General features: G+C 47.5%; 2 protein-coding genes across 7 annotated transcripts in view; one reads left to right on the top strand and one right to left on the bottom strand.

The window, feature by feature from the left end:
- Positions 1-4,973, bottom strand: part of DLG2 (discs large MAGUK scaffold protein 2) — an 895,737-nt gene extending 890,764 nt beyond the window's left edge. For 2 of the 6 annotated variants that reach the window (XR_014469832.1, XM_083170304.1), the window contains exon 1: positions 4,139-4,972. Coding sequence is in view for 4 of the 6 variants with exons in the window: in XM_083170304.1 (XP_083026430.1) it covers positions 4,139-4,157 (19 nt within the window). In the remaining 2 variants the exon portion in view is untranslated. Of the gene's footprint in view, positions 1-4,138 lie in introns of all 6 variants that reach the window. The other 4 variants (XM_083170303.1, XM_083170305.1, XR_014469831.1 and 1 more) reach the window with 3 other exon arrangements.
- On the top strand, positions 4,944-15,235 carry TMEM126A (transmembrane protein 126A). Its single transcript, XM_083170317.1, has 5 exons — positions 4,944-5,129; positions 9,371-9,489; positions 10,040-10,233; positions 14,504-14,615; positions 14,829-15,235. The coding sequence occupies exons 2-5, from the start codon at positions 9,380-9,382 to the stop codon at positions 15,019-15,021; spliced, it is 609 nt and encodes a 202-aa protein (XP_083026443.1). The 5' UTR covers positions 4,944-5,129; positions 9,371-9,379; the 3' UTR covers positions 15,022-15,235.
- The last annotated feature ends 201 nt before the right edge of the window (positions 15,236-15,436 follow it).

Here is a 15,436-nt window from a genome sequence, read left to right as displayed (position 1 = left end):
ATTGTGTGACCACACCCCTTCCTTATGGGACCATTATCCCTTTATGGGAGGTAGGCAGGGGCGGATTGAGATCGCAGATGTAATCCGCGGGGGGGGGGGGGGGGGACCAGGGGCCGCAGTGTATGTAATGCGGCGGGGGGCGGCCATGGATGTAATGTAATGCAGGGGGGCTTGGTGTCTGTAATGCCGGGGGTGGGGTGCTCACCTGCTGCTTTCTGCCAGGAAGTTGGGAGCCCACTGCCACCGCACTTGTAAGCCGATGGGAGGTGCTGTGCAGCAGCCCTCCCATGGCCATTTTGGATGTGGGAAAAGTGCCGTGGCCCAGCCAGCCCAGGGGGGAGCACGGCCGGCCCGTTTTTAAGGAGTTTCGGGAAAATGGCCCGGTTTCCCGGAGGGCCAATTGGCCCCTGAGGGTAGGGCACAAATTCCCTAGCACAAGTCTAGGCTCTGCCTAATGAGGGGGGGGGGGTGTCGGTGTTACGGAAAAGGAGTTCCATCACCTCTCCAGGACCACTTTAAGCCCTGGAACTGATGTAGCCTTAGAATTAGGCTGTGTGGGGAATGGGGGGGGGGGGGGGGGGCATGGGGTAGATTTAGGCGGCAGGCTATGGGGGTTAGGCACTAGCGGGGGATAGGGTGAGGCTGCAGGGGGGGATTAAGGTTAGACTGTGCATTGGAGGGTTAGGGGGTTAATGGAAGAAGGTTAGGGTACATACAGAGCCACAATCAGGATTCTTTGTATCGGGATGCCAGGTCGGAATTTTGACCACTGGCATCCCCACTGACTGACCCCAAGTACACTAGGCTGGAAGGGGAAGACAGGCACTTCTGTATAGACCTCACACTCCGACACCCACTCAGAACACTATTCACCACTCAGGGTGGTAAAGTACAAACCTGGAGTGGATGTATTTTACCAACTCTATATTGCCGGCCTTTTAGGACAAGTTGCAGAGCAACAAAAAACCGGGCGCTGGCTAGGGGTGTGTTGCGAAGCAGCTACTTGAGAGGGGTGAGTAATCCCTCAACAGAAAGATGAAGAAAAAAAGAGAATACAGTAGCGCTACTACACCAATGAACATTTAAAGTATACCATTTAATAACATATAAAACAATTTAAAACACTTCAATTAAAGTGTGGAGGATCCGTTCCTATATATACCGCCAATTGTGTCTACATAAGCTCCAATATTCCAAATTAGACTCTGGATAGATGAAGTAACACAGTCGCCATAGCATACCTCCCAACAGTCCCGATTTTATCGGGACAGTCCCGATTGTCAGGGCCTGTCCCGCTGTCCCACCCGCGGGCGGCAGTGTCCCGCGGTGTGGGGGGGCTGTTGGGAGTCCCCCCTGTCAGCTGCTAAGCATGCGCACAGCGTCTATTCCCGCAGCCAGGGGGCTGGGGGCATGGCTAGAGGCTCACAGAGCCTCTGGGTCATGCCCCCCATAGCGGCAAAATGGGGGCGTGGCCTCGTGGCAGAGCTGCAAGTATAGACCACGCCCCCCGAAAATTTCTGAACTTCCAAAGTTAGGAGGTATGCCATATGAGGGTGGTAGAATTTTATAGTTACCACAGTTGTTGTCACCTGGAGATTTTGTTCCAATCGGATTGCATTGCAGCATGAGATTCTCCAAACATGGGTGATGTGGTCCAGAGGTAGAAAGGAGGATGGAATGGGTGGCAAAAAAGTCACTGGGGGCGGCTGGATTCAAAAGGTGGTATTATAAAAGTGCTGGGTAAAGTGTCCAGGGTATGCTCCTGACGCGTTTCCCTGCATCTAAGTGCAGCTTTGTCAAACTGCAAAATTGTTTTATATATATGTTTTATATGTTATTAAATGGTATACTTTAAATGTTCATTGGTGTAGTAGCGCTAATATGTTCTCTTTTTGCCTGCCTTTTAACCCATAAAGGGTAGTCCATTGGTGCAGTCACCATCGATGGCGAAACTGCAACCAACCATCGATAATAATAAACTATGTGATGGATGACTATCAATAGTTTTACATATCAATGGTCATCCATTCTATTTGACTGGCCCCTTGGCCAATCAGAACATGGGGGTGGGGCTTCATGAGTGTCTGGGGTGGAGCTATACTCCGTGTCCAGTAATTTTGAAAAAAACAAAAAACGCAAAACATTGGTTTTGCTGTGCCATCAATGGAGGGAAACCATCTGGTTCTCCCATATCAGTGGCAAAAGAATTCACCATCAGCCATAAACCATTGATAGGTTTGATTCCTCGATGGCCATCCCTAATAAAGGGTCCATAAAGAAATCTAGACTCAGCTAAGCTGGTACCAAAATCAAGTTCTTCCTATTTGTTGTCATCAAGACATTTTGGGCTACAGACACATTGGTCGCACCAACGCCGCTGTAGCAACAAGATATAGTAGTCAAGAGCCAACACGGGTACTGGGTTCTCCGTTATGGGGTCCAGATTTCTTCAGAGTATCATCATGGTGGAATGAGTGTTACCCGTGACTCACAAAACCATTGTGATATGTTTCCCCATCGGGTCAGCCATCCATATTACTAAATGGCTGACCATCGATGGTGAAAACACATAGACCATCAGTGGTTGATATCAATAGACGGTTCGGTAGCCAACCCTAAAAAGAATAGATACCCACGGTTAACTCAAATTAAAAGTTGAAATCTGCTTAAAACACCTCATAAGTCTGTAAGATGTAGTTTTATCAAAAGCATTTTTTTTGCTTTTTTTTGGAGGGGGCCTTTAACCCCTTTAGTGGTGGGTTTTTTTTGGGAGCGCTCCCCACTGGGTGAGTTTTTTATGGGGAGCGCTTCCTTAAAAAAAACCACCACTACCTCCCTGGGTCTGAGCAGCGCCGCTGCACTGTCAATCAGCGGCTGCCCGGACCTGCGCCCCCGCACTGCGTACCTGTCCCCGGCAGCCGGCTTGTCATAAGCCTGCGCCGGGGACTTCAATACAAAAGCCAGAGGGGAGGGGGGAGGAGGAGGCTGCCGGAGGCGCCGCAGAGGGGAGGGAGCCGGTTCAGTGATTGAACTCAGCAGCGCTGCCCGGCTGTAAACAGTGGCAATCCCGAGAATTTTCCAGGCTTGCAAGACTGGGCACTGAAGCACAGCCCGGAAAATTCTCGGGATTGCCACTGAAGGGGTTGATACCACTGAATTTGGGTTGGATGTCCCAAACTCAAATCACAGGTTAAACTTTAAGCTGATAAACTACATGCAAAAGCAGACAGTATTTACCCAAAGCGAGCTGCTCCCAAAACAATAATCTTGTTCTTCACAGAGTATAACAAACTTCCTTAACCCTTCGAGCACTAACGTTACGGTTAGAGATGTGCAAAATATCCCCTAAAAATGCCAGGGCCGTAGTTGAGGAATATGAATCTTAGGTGCCGATTTATGTTTTTGCTGGTGGGTGCTCAAGCCAAAAAGATAGGGGAGTGGCTTCATGAGGAAGGGGCGTGGCCACAGAATAATACAATTTGCCGTGGGTGGTCAGGGCTGGGAGCACCCACGGAATCGGCGCCTGTGATACGAATCACTCTAGTTATCGCCGGCAAATGATCTGAAGTCAATTAATTAAAGTTTTGTTAAACATTGCGCCCCCCCCCCCCCCAATAAAAAAAGTCAATGGGAGCAACGCTGGCATTTTTTAGCGTATATTTTGCACACCTCTCACAGCAACGTTGGCCCTCAAAGGGTTAAGCAATTTATGCTCAAATATTATATAAGTTCTATTGTGATTAAAGTGTCATTTTTCCTATTTCAGAATAGTGCTCTTTGTTAAAATATTAAATAAAAATCATACTCTTATAATCGAACAAACAGGTCATTATTAAGTGATGCATTTTGGACTCCCACCCGTACATTATTCACATTTCTAATCACTTATATTATAAAATACATAAGATGACAATGACAGGTTGGGCGATGAATAAAGATGGACTTGCAGCACACTTACATGACAGTATTTGTATTCCAAAGCACAGAATTTACAAACCATCAATAATATAATGAAATGGGAATGGTGTAAGTTTCATGGAGGAAGGAACTTTAAATAACTTTTTTTTTCCAATCGTTCATTGAAAAAATATATATATATATAAAAAAACATATAATGGAGAGGAAAGCGAGTGCCCACCTTTCTTCTTCACTGGCATTCTTGGGTTCAACTCCTCACACTCTCTCACTGGCTTTTATTAAGAGAACACACAGAAAAAAAGGATGTGGTCCAGGTATTGCAAGTGTTACAGAGACCAGAGTCCAGTGCTAGATTTAATTCTCCACATAAAAAATAAGACTGGCATGAGGGGCGATGGGGTATTAATGCCACATTTATAGATCCATCAAAACAGAAGAGATGTAGAAACAGACCATCACATTTATTTGGCTTTTTTTTACTAGATCAGAGTTGTGCCAGTCACAATGTGCCTAGATCATGCCATGTGGGTAAAAGCATAGCTCCAGAAGTTGCCAGGCAGCAGTCAGCGGGCACAGGCTTAGGGGGGACAGGCTGAGGGAGGCTGCAGTCAACGGGCAAAAGGTGAGGGGCTGCAATCAGCTGGGGCACAAACTGAAGGGCTGCAATCAGCTGGGGCACAGGCTGAGTGGCAGCAGAGGGCACAGGTTGGCACATTCCCTGCTTCTGGACTATTGCTCTGTAGGTGTGCAGATCCCAGAGGTGCCAGTCACCAGCTCATCCTCCTTTTCTGTGAGAGTGAGTGTGTGTGTGTGCCACTGCCAACTGATGCCAATGCAGTTTGGTTTTCAGAAGGGTCTCAGCAGCAGCAGGCACCAGGGCAGAGAAGGGATTAGGGGGCAGGGGAGCCAATCCCTGCTGCGGGAAGCCATGCCAGGGCAGTGGGCAGGGTCAGGCATGGCTGGTGCTAATCTCCCTCCCGTCATCACACATAGAGGAGGAAGGGAAGGGGCTCACAGTGTCAGAGGAGCAGCCGCTGCTGCACACACTCAGACAGAGCTCAGGCGGCGCAGCGGTCACGTGTCTCCCCGGAGCGGGTCATGTGACGGGCAACATGGCTGCGCCCAGGGCGGCCAGGGGATGAAGGTGAAGCGGTAGAGAAGAGAACGGCGTGGCACTGCTAACTCGTATAGCCCTATGTAGGAGGGTGCAGGTCAGTGCAGGGTGACAGTAGGACTACCTCTGGGGCCTGTTGTACAGTATAATGCACATACCGGACGAGAGTTGCATTGGGAATGTGGCATGCTGGTGTCATACTGCCAAAAATCACGTGTCCAGCTTTAAAGGGGTGGTATGGTGTATATAACTCTCCTGTAATACTATAGCAATCAGGCTTACCATGCTATCACTTGAAACCGTGGCGCTCATGGATTCATTCCCTCCAACATGACCCATTTCATTAGGTACAAAATGCACTGTTTCTGGACTTTCCTCTTAATTGATAATTACAGTCACCTGTGTTGAAGTAGTTCGGTGATGATAACGGTGTTCCAGCAAAGGTGAAGACAATCCTAAATTAACGAAGAAGTCCAGAAGCAGAGCATTTTGTACCTCATGGGCAGCACGGACAGTGTAGTGGTTAGCATTACTGCCTCACAGCGCTGAGGTCATGGGCTCGATCCCCACCATGGCCCAACTGTGTGGAGTTTGTATATTCTCCCTGTGCTTGCGTGGGTTTCCTCCGGGTACTCCGGTTTCCGCCCACAATCCAAAAATATACAGATAGGTTAATTGGCTTCCAACAAAAATTAACCCTAGAATGTCTGTGTGTGCGTGTACATGTGGTAGGGAATATAGATTGTAAGCTCCACTGGGGCAGGGACTGATGTGAATGTTCAAATATTCTCTGTAAAGCGCTGCGGAATATGTATGCGCTATATAAGAAACTGTTAATAAATAATAAATAAATGACCCTCTCCAGGAGGGACACTTTGCTCTGTTTCTGGACTTTCTGGGGCAGATGTATTAAGCCTTAACAAGAGATAAATTCAAGTGTGATAAAGAGAGATAAACGTCCAGCCAATCAGCTCCTTACTGACTTTTTACAAACTCAGCCTGTAACATGGCAGTTAGGATGTGATTGGCTGGACATTTATCTCTCTTTATCACCCTTGGATTTATCTCTTGTTAAGGCTTAATACATCTGCCCCAATGTATGATGTCCATTTACCTGTTTTAAACAGGTAAATGGATAAGAAAGGTGCGGCAATCATAAATTAAGAGGGAAGTCCAGAAACAGAGCATTGTGTCCCTCCTCCCACATGACGTTGGGAGGTATGCCTAATGGAATGGGTGATGTTGGAGGGCATACCCTCCAACATGATCCATTGCATTCGTTACACAATGCTCTGCTCCTGGACTTCCCTGGTAATGTATGATTGCCAGCACCTGTGTGGAACTAGGTAATTGACGAGAAGGTTGTTTCAACACAGGTGATGACAATCATACATTACCAAGGACGTCCAGGAGCAGAGCATTGTGTACCGAATGCAATGGGTCATGTTGGAGGGTATGATGGATTACACAGGTTCTGTGGCTGCCACACATCTGTGAAGTCAGTCAGACACGTGTGCATACCTGCCAACTGTACCGTTTTTCACGGTACGTCTCGTTTTTTTTTTTGGGATGGTCCTGTGGCGCGGGGGGGCAGTTGGGAGTCCCCCCGCCTGAAGTGAATAGCATGCGCACAGCGTCTATTCAGCGTCGCAGAGGGTGATAAATGGGGGAGGGGCAATTGCAGCTCATTTGCATACACCACACCCTCATTAGCGTAGACCACACCCCTTTTTGGGCGCACAGCTCCGCCACGCCTGTGTACTTATTTCACAGCTCAAGAAGTTGGGAGGTGTGTGTGTCCCGGGGTAAAGGGTATGGATCGGACATCAACTCTGCATTCCGGAGCTTGTAGTGTCCAGTCCATGGTGGGGGGGCTGCCTGTGACAACTGTCACCAGGGAGAGAATAAAGCCTCCCTGTATGGCCCGGGCATGTAGCAAAAAAAAACGGAACAGTCTGGATCACACGGGGAGGCAGCTATCTCCCCTTCCCCATGTCCCTGGTGTGTCCTGATGTAAAGGCTTAATATGTAACCCTTTATTTATTTCTCTGATACTTATATTTTGATATGTGTATAATCATGTTGACCATAATTAATTGTAACTGATGATCTGTTCCCTTCTACTTCTTCATGGTTTTACAGTTGCACAAATATGGGGTGAAAGCAGTAAACCTTTTTTTATTTCCTCTTATCTTTGGGCCCTCATACATTAGTGCATGGGCTAGGTTTAGCTGTATCACATCCAATGTATTATGTAAGACATTCTGGTTGACTCACAAAGCTGCGAAATTCGCACGTCAAACATGTCTGAATAAGACCCAATGTCCGCTCACTATGCTACGCTCTGAAGACACTTATAATCTTACTCTCTATGTCTACTTGGATAGTAAAGTATGAACCAAGTCGAAAAAATCTGACCTAACACTTGCGTCTGACTTCAGTTACTGCCGATCTTGACGCTGTCAACTATTTTTACCCGTCTAACAGTGGTTCCGACTAAGGGTGGCCGGCCATAACATGGTCAGTCTAGACATCAGCGATCCTCGGACCGGATACGCTTCAGGCTAATAGGAGGAAGATGATTCTCTCTCTTACCGAGAAGCTGAAAGCCTGGATATTGAGTTAAAATCCGACAGTCGTTTATCGGAAGAAACAAATTGTTACTATGGAAACCTGAAAATTGAACCTCTTTCTAAGCAGCAGTGTTCCGGATTCCAGCCACGGCAGCTGGACATAGCAGTTCAGAAAAATAAAATCGTGAAATAATACTTAATAATAAGAAGTCCCCAGCCGCAATTGTGGTCAGCTTTTTAAAGAAGGCAAACCTGGGAAATTGTGGATCGATACCGTAACCTGTTATACCTGCTCCGGGGAGACTTACCTGACGTTGGGTATTGTAGGACTAATTATAACCATACATGTGCCTCCATGAGGATATTTGGTGGCTGGAAGTGTTCCCACCATAAGGCTGGTATCCATTCAATAGGTCAACCCCATATGGTGAATGGGTACAAAATGTTGACACATGAAAACCCGAAACAAGATTTTTTTTCCTTCAACTATTTCATACATTACTATCCACGTGGACTGTGATTGGGGGACGGGACGAGTCACCTTGGACTATCGTGCATAGACACTTCCACTAATCTGGCTTTTAACATAGAAAATGACACCCAAAAATAAGTCAACCTTTACACGTCAACCAGCCCAGGGACTGACGACCTAATGGTCCATATTCCATCAGGCTAGATGGGAATGGATGTGTGGAGGTGGTGTTGGGGGGTCTTATCTGTCCCCTTGCGGCCAGTGCCGGGATTAAATTGGATGGGGATAAAGCACCAACCAATCAGGCTGTGTTTGTATAATGACAGGAGCTGGCTGGCGGGTACTTTGGGTTTAATTCTGACCTGGTTGCACAGCTGCTAATTTGTGGACCCCAGCGTCAGGTATGCACATCACCGCCTAAGTGAATCCTGTACTGTGCACGGATTTGATTGGCTTAGCACGGCTTGTGAAATTATTGCTGTGTTGCGATTAGCTGCAAATCTATTCACTAATGATTTCTCAGTGTGTGCAGTCTGTGCTTTGCCCAGGACTTACTCAGCGGCTGTGATAGAATCAGGCCTATTTGGGGCCAGAGCTGACATCACATGACTTGCCCTCACACACCTGGCCACGCCCCTCACCATGTAATGATTCCCCAGTGTGTGCAGTCTGTGTGTAGCCCAGGACTTACTCAGCGGCTGTGATAGAATCAGGCTGATCGGGGGCGGAGCTGATGACACATGACTTCCCCTCACACACCTGGCCACGCCCCTCACCATATAATGATTCCCCAGTGTGTACAGTGTGTGTGTAGCCCAGGACTTACTCAGCGGCTGTGATAGAATCAGGCTGATCGGGGGCAGAGCTGACATCACATGACTTCCCCTCACACGCCTGGCCACGCCCCTCACCATATAATGATTCCCCAGTGTGTGCAGTCTGTGCTTAGCCCAGGACTTACTCAGCGGCTGCAATAGAATCAGGCCTATTTGGGGCCAGAGCTGAAGTCACATGACTTCTCCTGAAAAGCTTGGACACACCTAAGTTTTCCCTGACTCTCCCAGAAAACATCCGTTTACCACCCCCAAACACCGGCTTCCTATCAATCACCCTGCAAACAGACAGCGATCAAAAATGTAGATTTTATTGCAGGACGGCCTCCCTTATACGTACTACAGGCCATACGCAGGCGCAGTCTATCGATAATCACCCTGCGATCAGGTTCGAATTAGCCCCTTTATGGACAAACCACAGTATTCATGTTCATTCTCCAATGTCATTTCTGTGTCACAGGGCAGAAACATGTCCGCGCTGGTTGTTCAGAAACAAGCCGTGGAGGCAGCAACAACGTCGCCCAGAAGTAATGCCAGTCTCATGCAGGCGAGATTTGAACAGCTTCCGGGATTGGACCAGTAAGTGACTTGCTCTGCAGCTGGTGAGCAGAGGTTTGCTTGGGAGAAGGGACAATGTCTTTATGTATTAATGTCTAATGGGGCCTACATACAGGGAGAGGTGCTGAGCGATCTTTTGCCCTGACTGGCATCGCTATTTCCCCTAAACACGGAGCGATGTAGGGGCAATTTTGAAGCGATCTACTAAGATCGCTTAGAAAATGCCCTATCGCCCCTTGTGTAGGCCCGATAAGTGTTCTTTGGGGGGGGGGGGGGGGACATATACAGTACAAGAATAAGATCTGAGTTAGAGCTACTTGGAATATTCAGAGAAGAGTCTCTGGTGGAGATGCATAAAGCAGTGAAAAGTGTGGCAAAGTTGCCCTTGGTAACCAATCAGCTTTGAGGTAACATGTATCAAAAGCATTCTATAAAATTATAGGTAGCAGCTGATTGGTTGCCACAGCCAACTCCTCCACCAGTCCACTCTTTTCACTGCTTCATACATTTCCCCTACTTCTGAGGTGTGGTGGGTCCGCTTTAACCTATCTGACCTTCTTGTGTTCCACAGGAAGTGGTTCAGCTATGGAAGCATCTTTATTGGCGCAAATATGGCGGCCAGTGGTTTGGTGGCTCACCGATTGTTTGGAAAAGTGCTGAAAGTCAGACCAAGCCTCCTCGTGCCCTCATTGGTGGTGGCCTGCATCCCTTTCTTCCAGGGCAAGATTTTCTATGACCTACTTATACCCAATTCTCTCATGGCAGGTACAGAACATTCATTATTGCAGTTGTTTGAGGGACAGTAGCTTTATGTTCTCCCTTCATATTTAATGTAAGAATCTATAGATTGTTTTGTACTCAGATGATCATTCATTAGAGATGTGTTCTCGTCCTTTCTGCACCCATTGGTGTGAGATATCCACAGTGATTTACGAGCTTTACACCTTTTACCCACGTTGATGTCATTGCCTCCATATAGGGCCTGAATCCGGGTAGGGTCAGGGTAGGGTGTACTGCTGAAGGTGGGCATGCCTCCAGATTGTCTCCATGCAGAGTGGCATTAGTAACTCAGGCGCATGCAGTGAGGTGTGATGACCATGTAATGGGTGCTCCATGGCACTGAGTGGGAGATACCTTAGTGCATGCACAGAGATGGTTCGCCTTACAGGCCAATTATGGGTGTGAGCCCAGACCCCCTTAGCCGTTTACACAAGAGGACAATTCTCTAATGATAAAACAGACAGGGAGTGACTTAGTCCCAGAATATGGGACGCTGTCACTTTAAGAAGCGCAGGTCTGCCCTATTTTTCAATATTGATATACACAATGGTTATAATAATAAATTTGTATTTATTAAAAAATATACATGTTATTATGAAGTGCACTTCAACATATCAATCAATAATACATATAATCCACATACATGACAGACAACATATAACATAAATGGCTGGCTGGGTGTTATGAGGCAATTTGGCAGGCTTTATGGCATGATAATAATTCTTTGCTTAAGATTTGTAATCCTTGGTATAGTTACCAGTCCTGGTCACAGTCAGTGTTCTCCAGCAGTATGTTTGTGCATGGGGATGCCTCCTGAAGCAGGTGTAATTCAATAGGTGGCACGTCACTGGTCCTCCTTTACCAGTAAGTAAACTGGATAGCAGCTGTCCACTGTGGATGTGACTCGGCTGGAAGAACTTAAGATGTATGATGCAGCAATGGAGCTCAAAAACGCGTTTCTCCGCCTTGCGTATCTATCGGCGGCTTCCTCAGACTGAGGAAGCCGCCGATAGATACGCAAGGCGGAGAAACGCGTTTTTGAGCTCCATTGCTGCATCATACATCTTAAGTTCTTCCAGCCGAGTCACATCCACAGTGGACAGCTGCTATCCAGTTTACTTACTGGTAAAGGAGGACCAGTGACGTGCCACCTATTGAATTACACCTGCTTCAGGAGGCATCCCCATGCACAAACATACTGCTGGAGAACACTGACTGTGACCAGGACTGGTAACTATACCAAGGATTACAAATCTTAAGCAAAGAATTATTATCATGCCATAAAGCCTGCCAAATTGCCTCAAAACACCCAGCCAGCCATTTATGTTATATGTTGTCTGTCATGTATGTGGATTATATGTATTATTGATTGATATGTTGAAGTGCACTTCATAATAACATGTATATTTTTTAATAAATACAAATTTATTATTATAACCATTGTGTATATCAATATTGAAAAATAGGGCAGACCTGCGCTTCTTAAAGTGACAGCGTCCCATATTCTGGGACTAAGTCACTCCCTGTCTGTTTTTTCCACTTCTAAGAGGCCACACATCCTCTTTAATAAAGAAGCAGCAGCCTTGCCTTATCTTTAAATTTGTGTTACACATCACCTGACACAGTACCCCCCGCGCTCCTAGGTGCCCCTAGGGACACACTCTTTTTTCTTCTCTAATGATAAATATGCACCTGGCATAGGGTAGGTGAAAGTATGGGTGGGAGGACCAATGGTGGCACCTAAGGACTCGCCTATCTGTATTAGGTGTGGATCATTTGATCTTCAACAACTAGGGCGACATGGGTCTAAGTGGACAGGGTCATTAGGTCGACATGGGGTTTTTCACTGTTTTTTATCCGACTGTCGACATGGACAGTTTCAAGTGCACCGCATCGCTTGCAATGCTTCGGGCACGGTGCCTCTCTACGCTCAGAACACTTTTATTCTCCCACCAGGCCCTAGTGGATGGTAGGGCATGAAATACCGCCTGTCGGCTCAAAAAAGTGAAAAACCCCATGTCAACCTAGACCCATGTCAACCTAGTGGTGTCGACCCAATGCTTGTTGAATTAGTTGTTGTAGACCAAATGACCGTATCCCCTGTATTACTGGGACTTCTAGAGACATAAGGGAAGGTCTTTTACCACTTGTCTGTTATCGTCACTGTAGATGCAACGACACCAGGATCTTCCTGCAGTTGCCGTTCGGAGGTCCCTCTGCTTTCTGAGTACTAGGTATACAGAATTAGGGTATGCCTTTGGGTGCATTCCTCTGCTCCTGGCTGTACATCTGTGGGCACGTTCCTCTGCACCTGGCTGTATGCCTTTGGGCGCGTTCTGCCGGGCCTGGCTGTATGCCTTTGGGCGCCGTTCTGCCACGCCTGGCTGTATGCCTTTGGGCGCGTTCTGCCATGCCTGTACGCCTTTGGGCGCGTTCTGCCATGCCTGGCTGTACGCCTTAGGGTGCGTTCTACCGCGCCTGGCTGTACGCCTTTGGGCACGTTCTGCCACGCCTGGCTGTACGCCTTTGGGCGCGTTCTGCCGCGCCTGGCTGTACGCCTTTGGGCGCGTTCTGCCGCGCCTGGCTGTACGCCTTTGGGCGCGTTCTGCTGCGCCTGGCTGTACGCCTTTGGGCGCGTTCTGCTGCGCCTGGCTGTACGCCTTTGGGCGCGTTCTGGCGCGCCTGGCTGTACGCCTTTGGGCGCGTTCTGCCGCGCCTGGCTGTACGCCTTTGGGCGCGTTCTGCCGCGCCTGGCTGTACGCCTTTGGGCGCGTTCTGCCGCGCCTAGCTGTATGCCTTTGGGCGCGTTCTGCCGCGCCTGGCTGTACGCCTTTGGGCGCGTTCTGCCGCGCCTGGCTGTATGCCTGTGGGAGCGTGCTTACATTAATTTTCAAGAGCTTGTTTCCAGTCTAGCAAATGGAACAGGGACCTCTATCACCTAGATATGGTAGCCCCACCTCTAGCTGTGGGGTCTGGTATTGAGCTGCCAGGCATTGCTCTTAGTATCAGTGAGTGCAATACATTTAAATCAGAATCAAATTTATTGCCCATGTATACCCGCGTATGCTATGAATTTTTTGCGGATTTCGGTGCAGCTACAGGCAAGGGAAGGCGTGACATACGAAGACATTACAACTGGTGCACGTATACATACATTGGATATTTAACGGTAAGCATAGTTAGACAAGTATATTCTGCGGTCAGATCATGTAATTACAGTAAGCCTAGTTAGACAAATCGGGATTAGCAGTAGTTTGTAGTGAATTGTTCAATTGATGGATAGCTATCGAATATAAGCTTCTTGCTGTTCTGGAGGACTTGGCAGGGATCGACCTGAAGCTTTTACCCCAGTGGTTCCTCAAGGACCCCCAACAGTGCACGTTTTCCAGATCTCCACACAGAATCACAAGTGACCTAATTAGCTCCACCAGTGATCTTTTAAAATGTGTCTGAATAATGAGTGCACCTGCTGGGTGAGGGGTACTTGAGGACCAGGGTTGGGAACCACTGGTCCACCCGATGGGAGAATGTCAAATGCCCAGGGTAAAGCTTGTCTGCCTTCCCATGAGATGATGGCTAAAGATATGGGGCAATCTGGGTATATGCTTAGTACAGAGACCATGAGGTGACTGCGCACATATCGGTAAGGCGTCTGATTTCTGCAGGATACGGTCATTGGGTCACCGGCAAGTAGGTCGGCAAGCATTAGGTTGACACGACTTTAGGTCAACAGGGTCAATATGTCGACATGGGGTTTATTTACTGTTTTTTGAGCCGACAGGCGGTATTTCATGCACTAGGGCGTGGTGGGAGAATAAAACAGTGTGCCTAGTGTAGCGAGCCATGTGAGGGGACGTGGTGGTACGTTTCATGTCCATGTTAACATGCCATGTGCTGACAGGCGGTGTTTTATGCCCATTTATTAGGGCGTGGTGGGAGAATAGAAAAGTGTGCTGAGCGTAGCGAGGCACCTTGCCATGCGAGGGGACGCAGTGGTATGTTTTCGTGTTTATGTTGACTGTGTCGACATAAGGGTAAAAAAAATTTTTTTATAAAAAAAAAAAAAGAGAACCATGTCAACTTTTTCAGTCGACCTAATGACCCATATCGAACAACTTGTAGACAAAATGATCCATACCCATTTCTGCATAGAGGTAATATTGTGTGTTGTTTCCCATAAGACTGTCATGACGGCAATTTCCATGCACTCAGTGTGTGCTGTGTTACACCTTACTTATGTTATGTGTTTCCCCAGGTAAGCCAAAGTCTCCCTTATACAACACAGTGGGTGTGTTGTTTGGGACAACCATGAGTAGTATGACTGCGGTTACACTGGCTGCTGCCATCAACACGGGTTACTTCGTCAAGTAAGTGTCATAATTACCAAACGTCTAGAACACCTTCACTCTCCACTGCAGCGTTATCAGGCACGGGAGGTTCTCGCTGGTATATCTGAGCATGGGAAGTTCTAGCTGCACTTTATACCGCATATGCGCGCTCCTCTACATTATCAGCGCCCAGCAATGCTAAGCCCCTTACAGTACTTCCCCCAACTAATGTCATCTTATTCCCTCTGGCAGGTATGACACAAAGCCTTTGCTGGACAGCGTCTACCAGTTCACAGTCAGGATTTTCAAACCGGTGCTGCCGAAGATGAAATATCTGTTCCTGTTCCAAGCTGCGTTCAGCCTGGCGGTCTGCTATACACATTGTGCCATATATGAAAAGATGCTTCTGCTGCCGCCCCACGAGATACATACAGAGGAATGGTAGAAATGATGGCGTGCTGGGCTTCTGCGTGATAAGATGCACGGTGTGTACAACTCCTGCACATCTCATTGGGGTAAATGGATGAAGTGGTATCTAGTCCAATAAAGAATGTTATGTTGAAGGTGATAATGCTCCAGCCAATCAAATCCGATATGCAAATTAAGTTTGCAGCTGATTGGTTGGTGCATTATCACCTTTATTTTCATGTGGTTCGATTTAGTTTCCGAATGTTAATAAAAAAAAAAAAAACCTACCAACCGGTTTGGTGTATACTTACTGTAGAAGTAGGCGCTTGGCTGTATGACCATTTGTTATAGGGAAGTATCCGCCGTGCCCGTTATGTGCCTTGATACCGCTTCTCCCCATGTAGGACCATAGTAATTACCGGCAAATGATAAGGGTGTCTATCTGTATCAAC

The sequence above is a fragment of the Crinia signifera genome, chromosome 2, assembly GCF_055691185.1.
Source record: "Crinia signifera chromosome 2, ASM5569118v1, whole genome shotgun sequence".
NCBI classification, from domain to species: domain Eukaryota; kingdom Metazoa; phylum Chordata; class Amphibia; order Anura; family Myobatrachidae; genus Crinia; species Crinia signifera.
The sequence above is the reverse complement of the archived record's forward strand: the minus strand, read 5'-3'. Positions and strand labels throughout refer to the sequence as shown.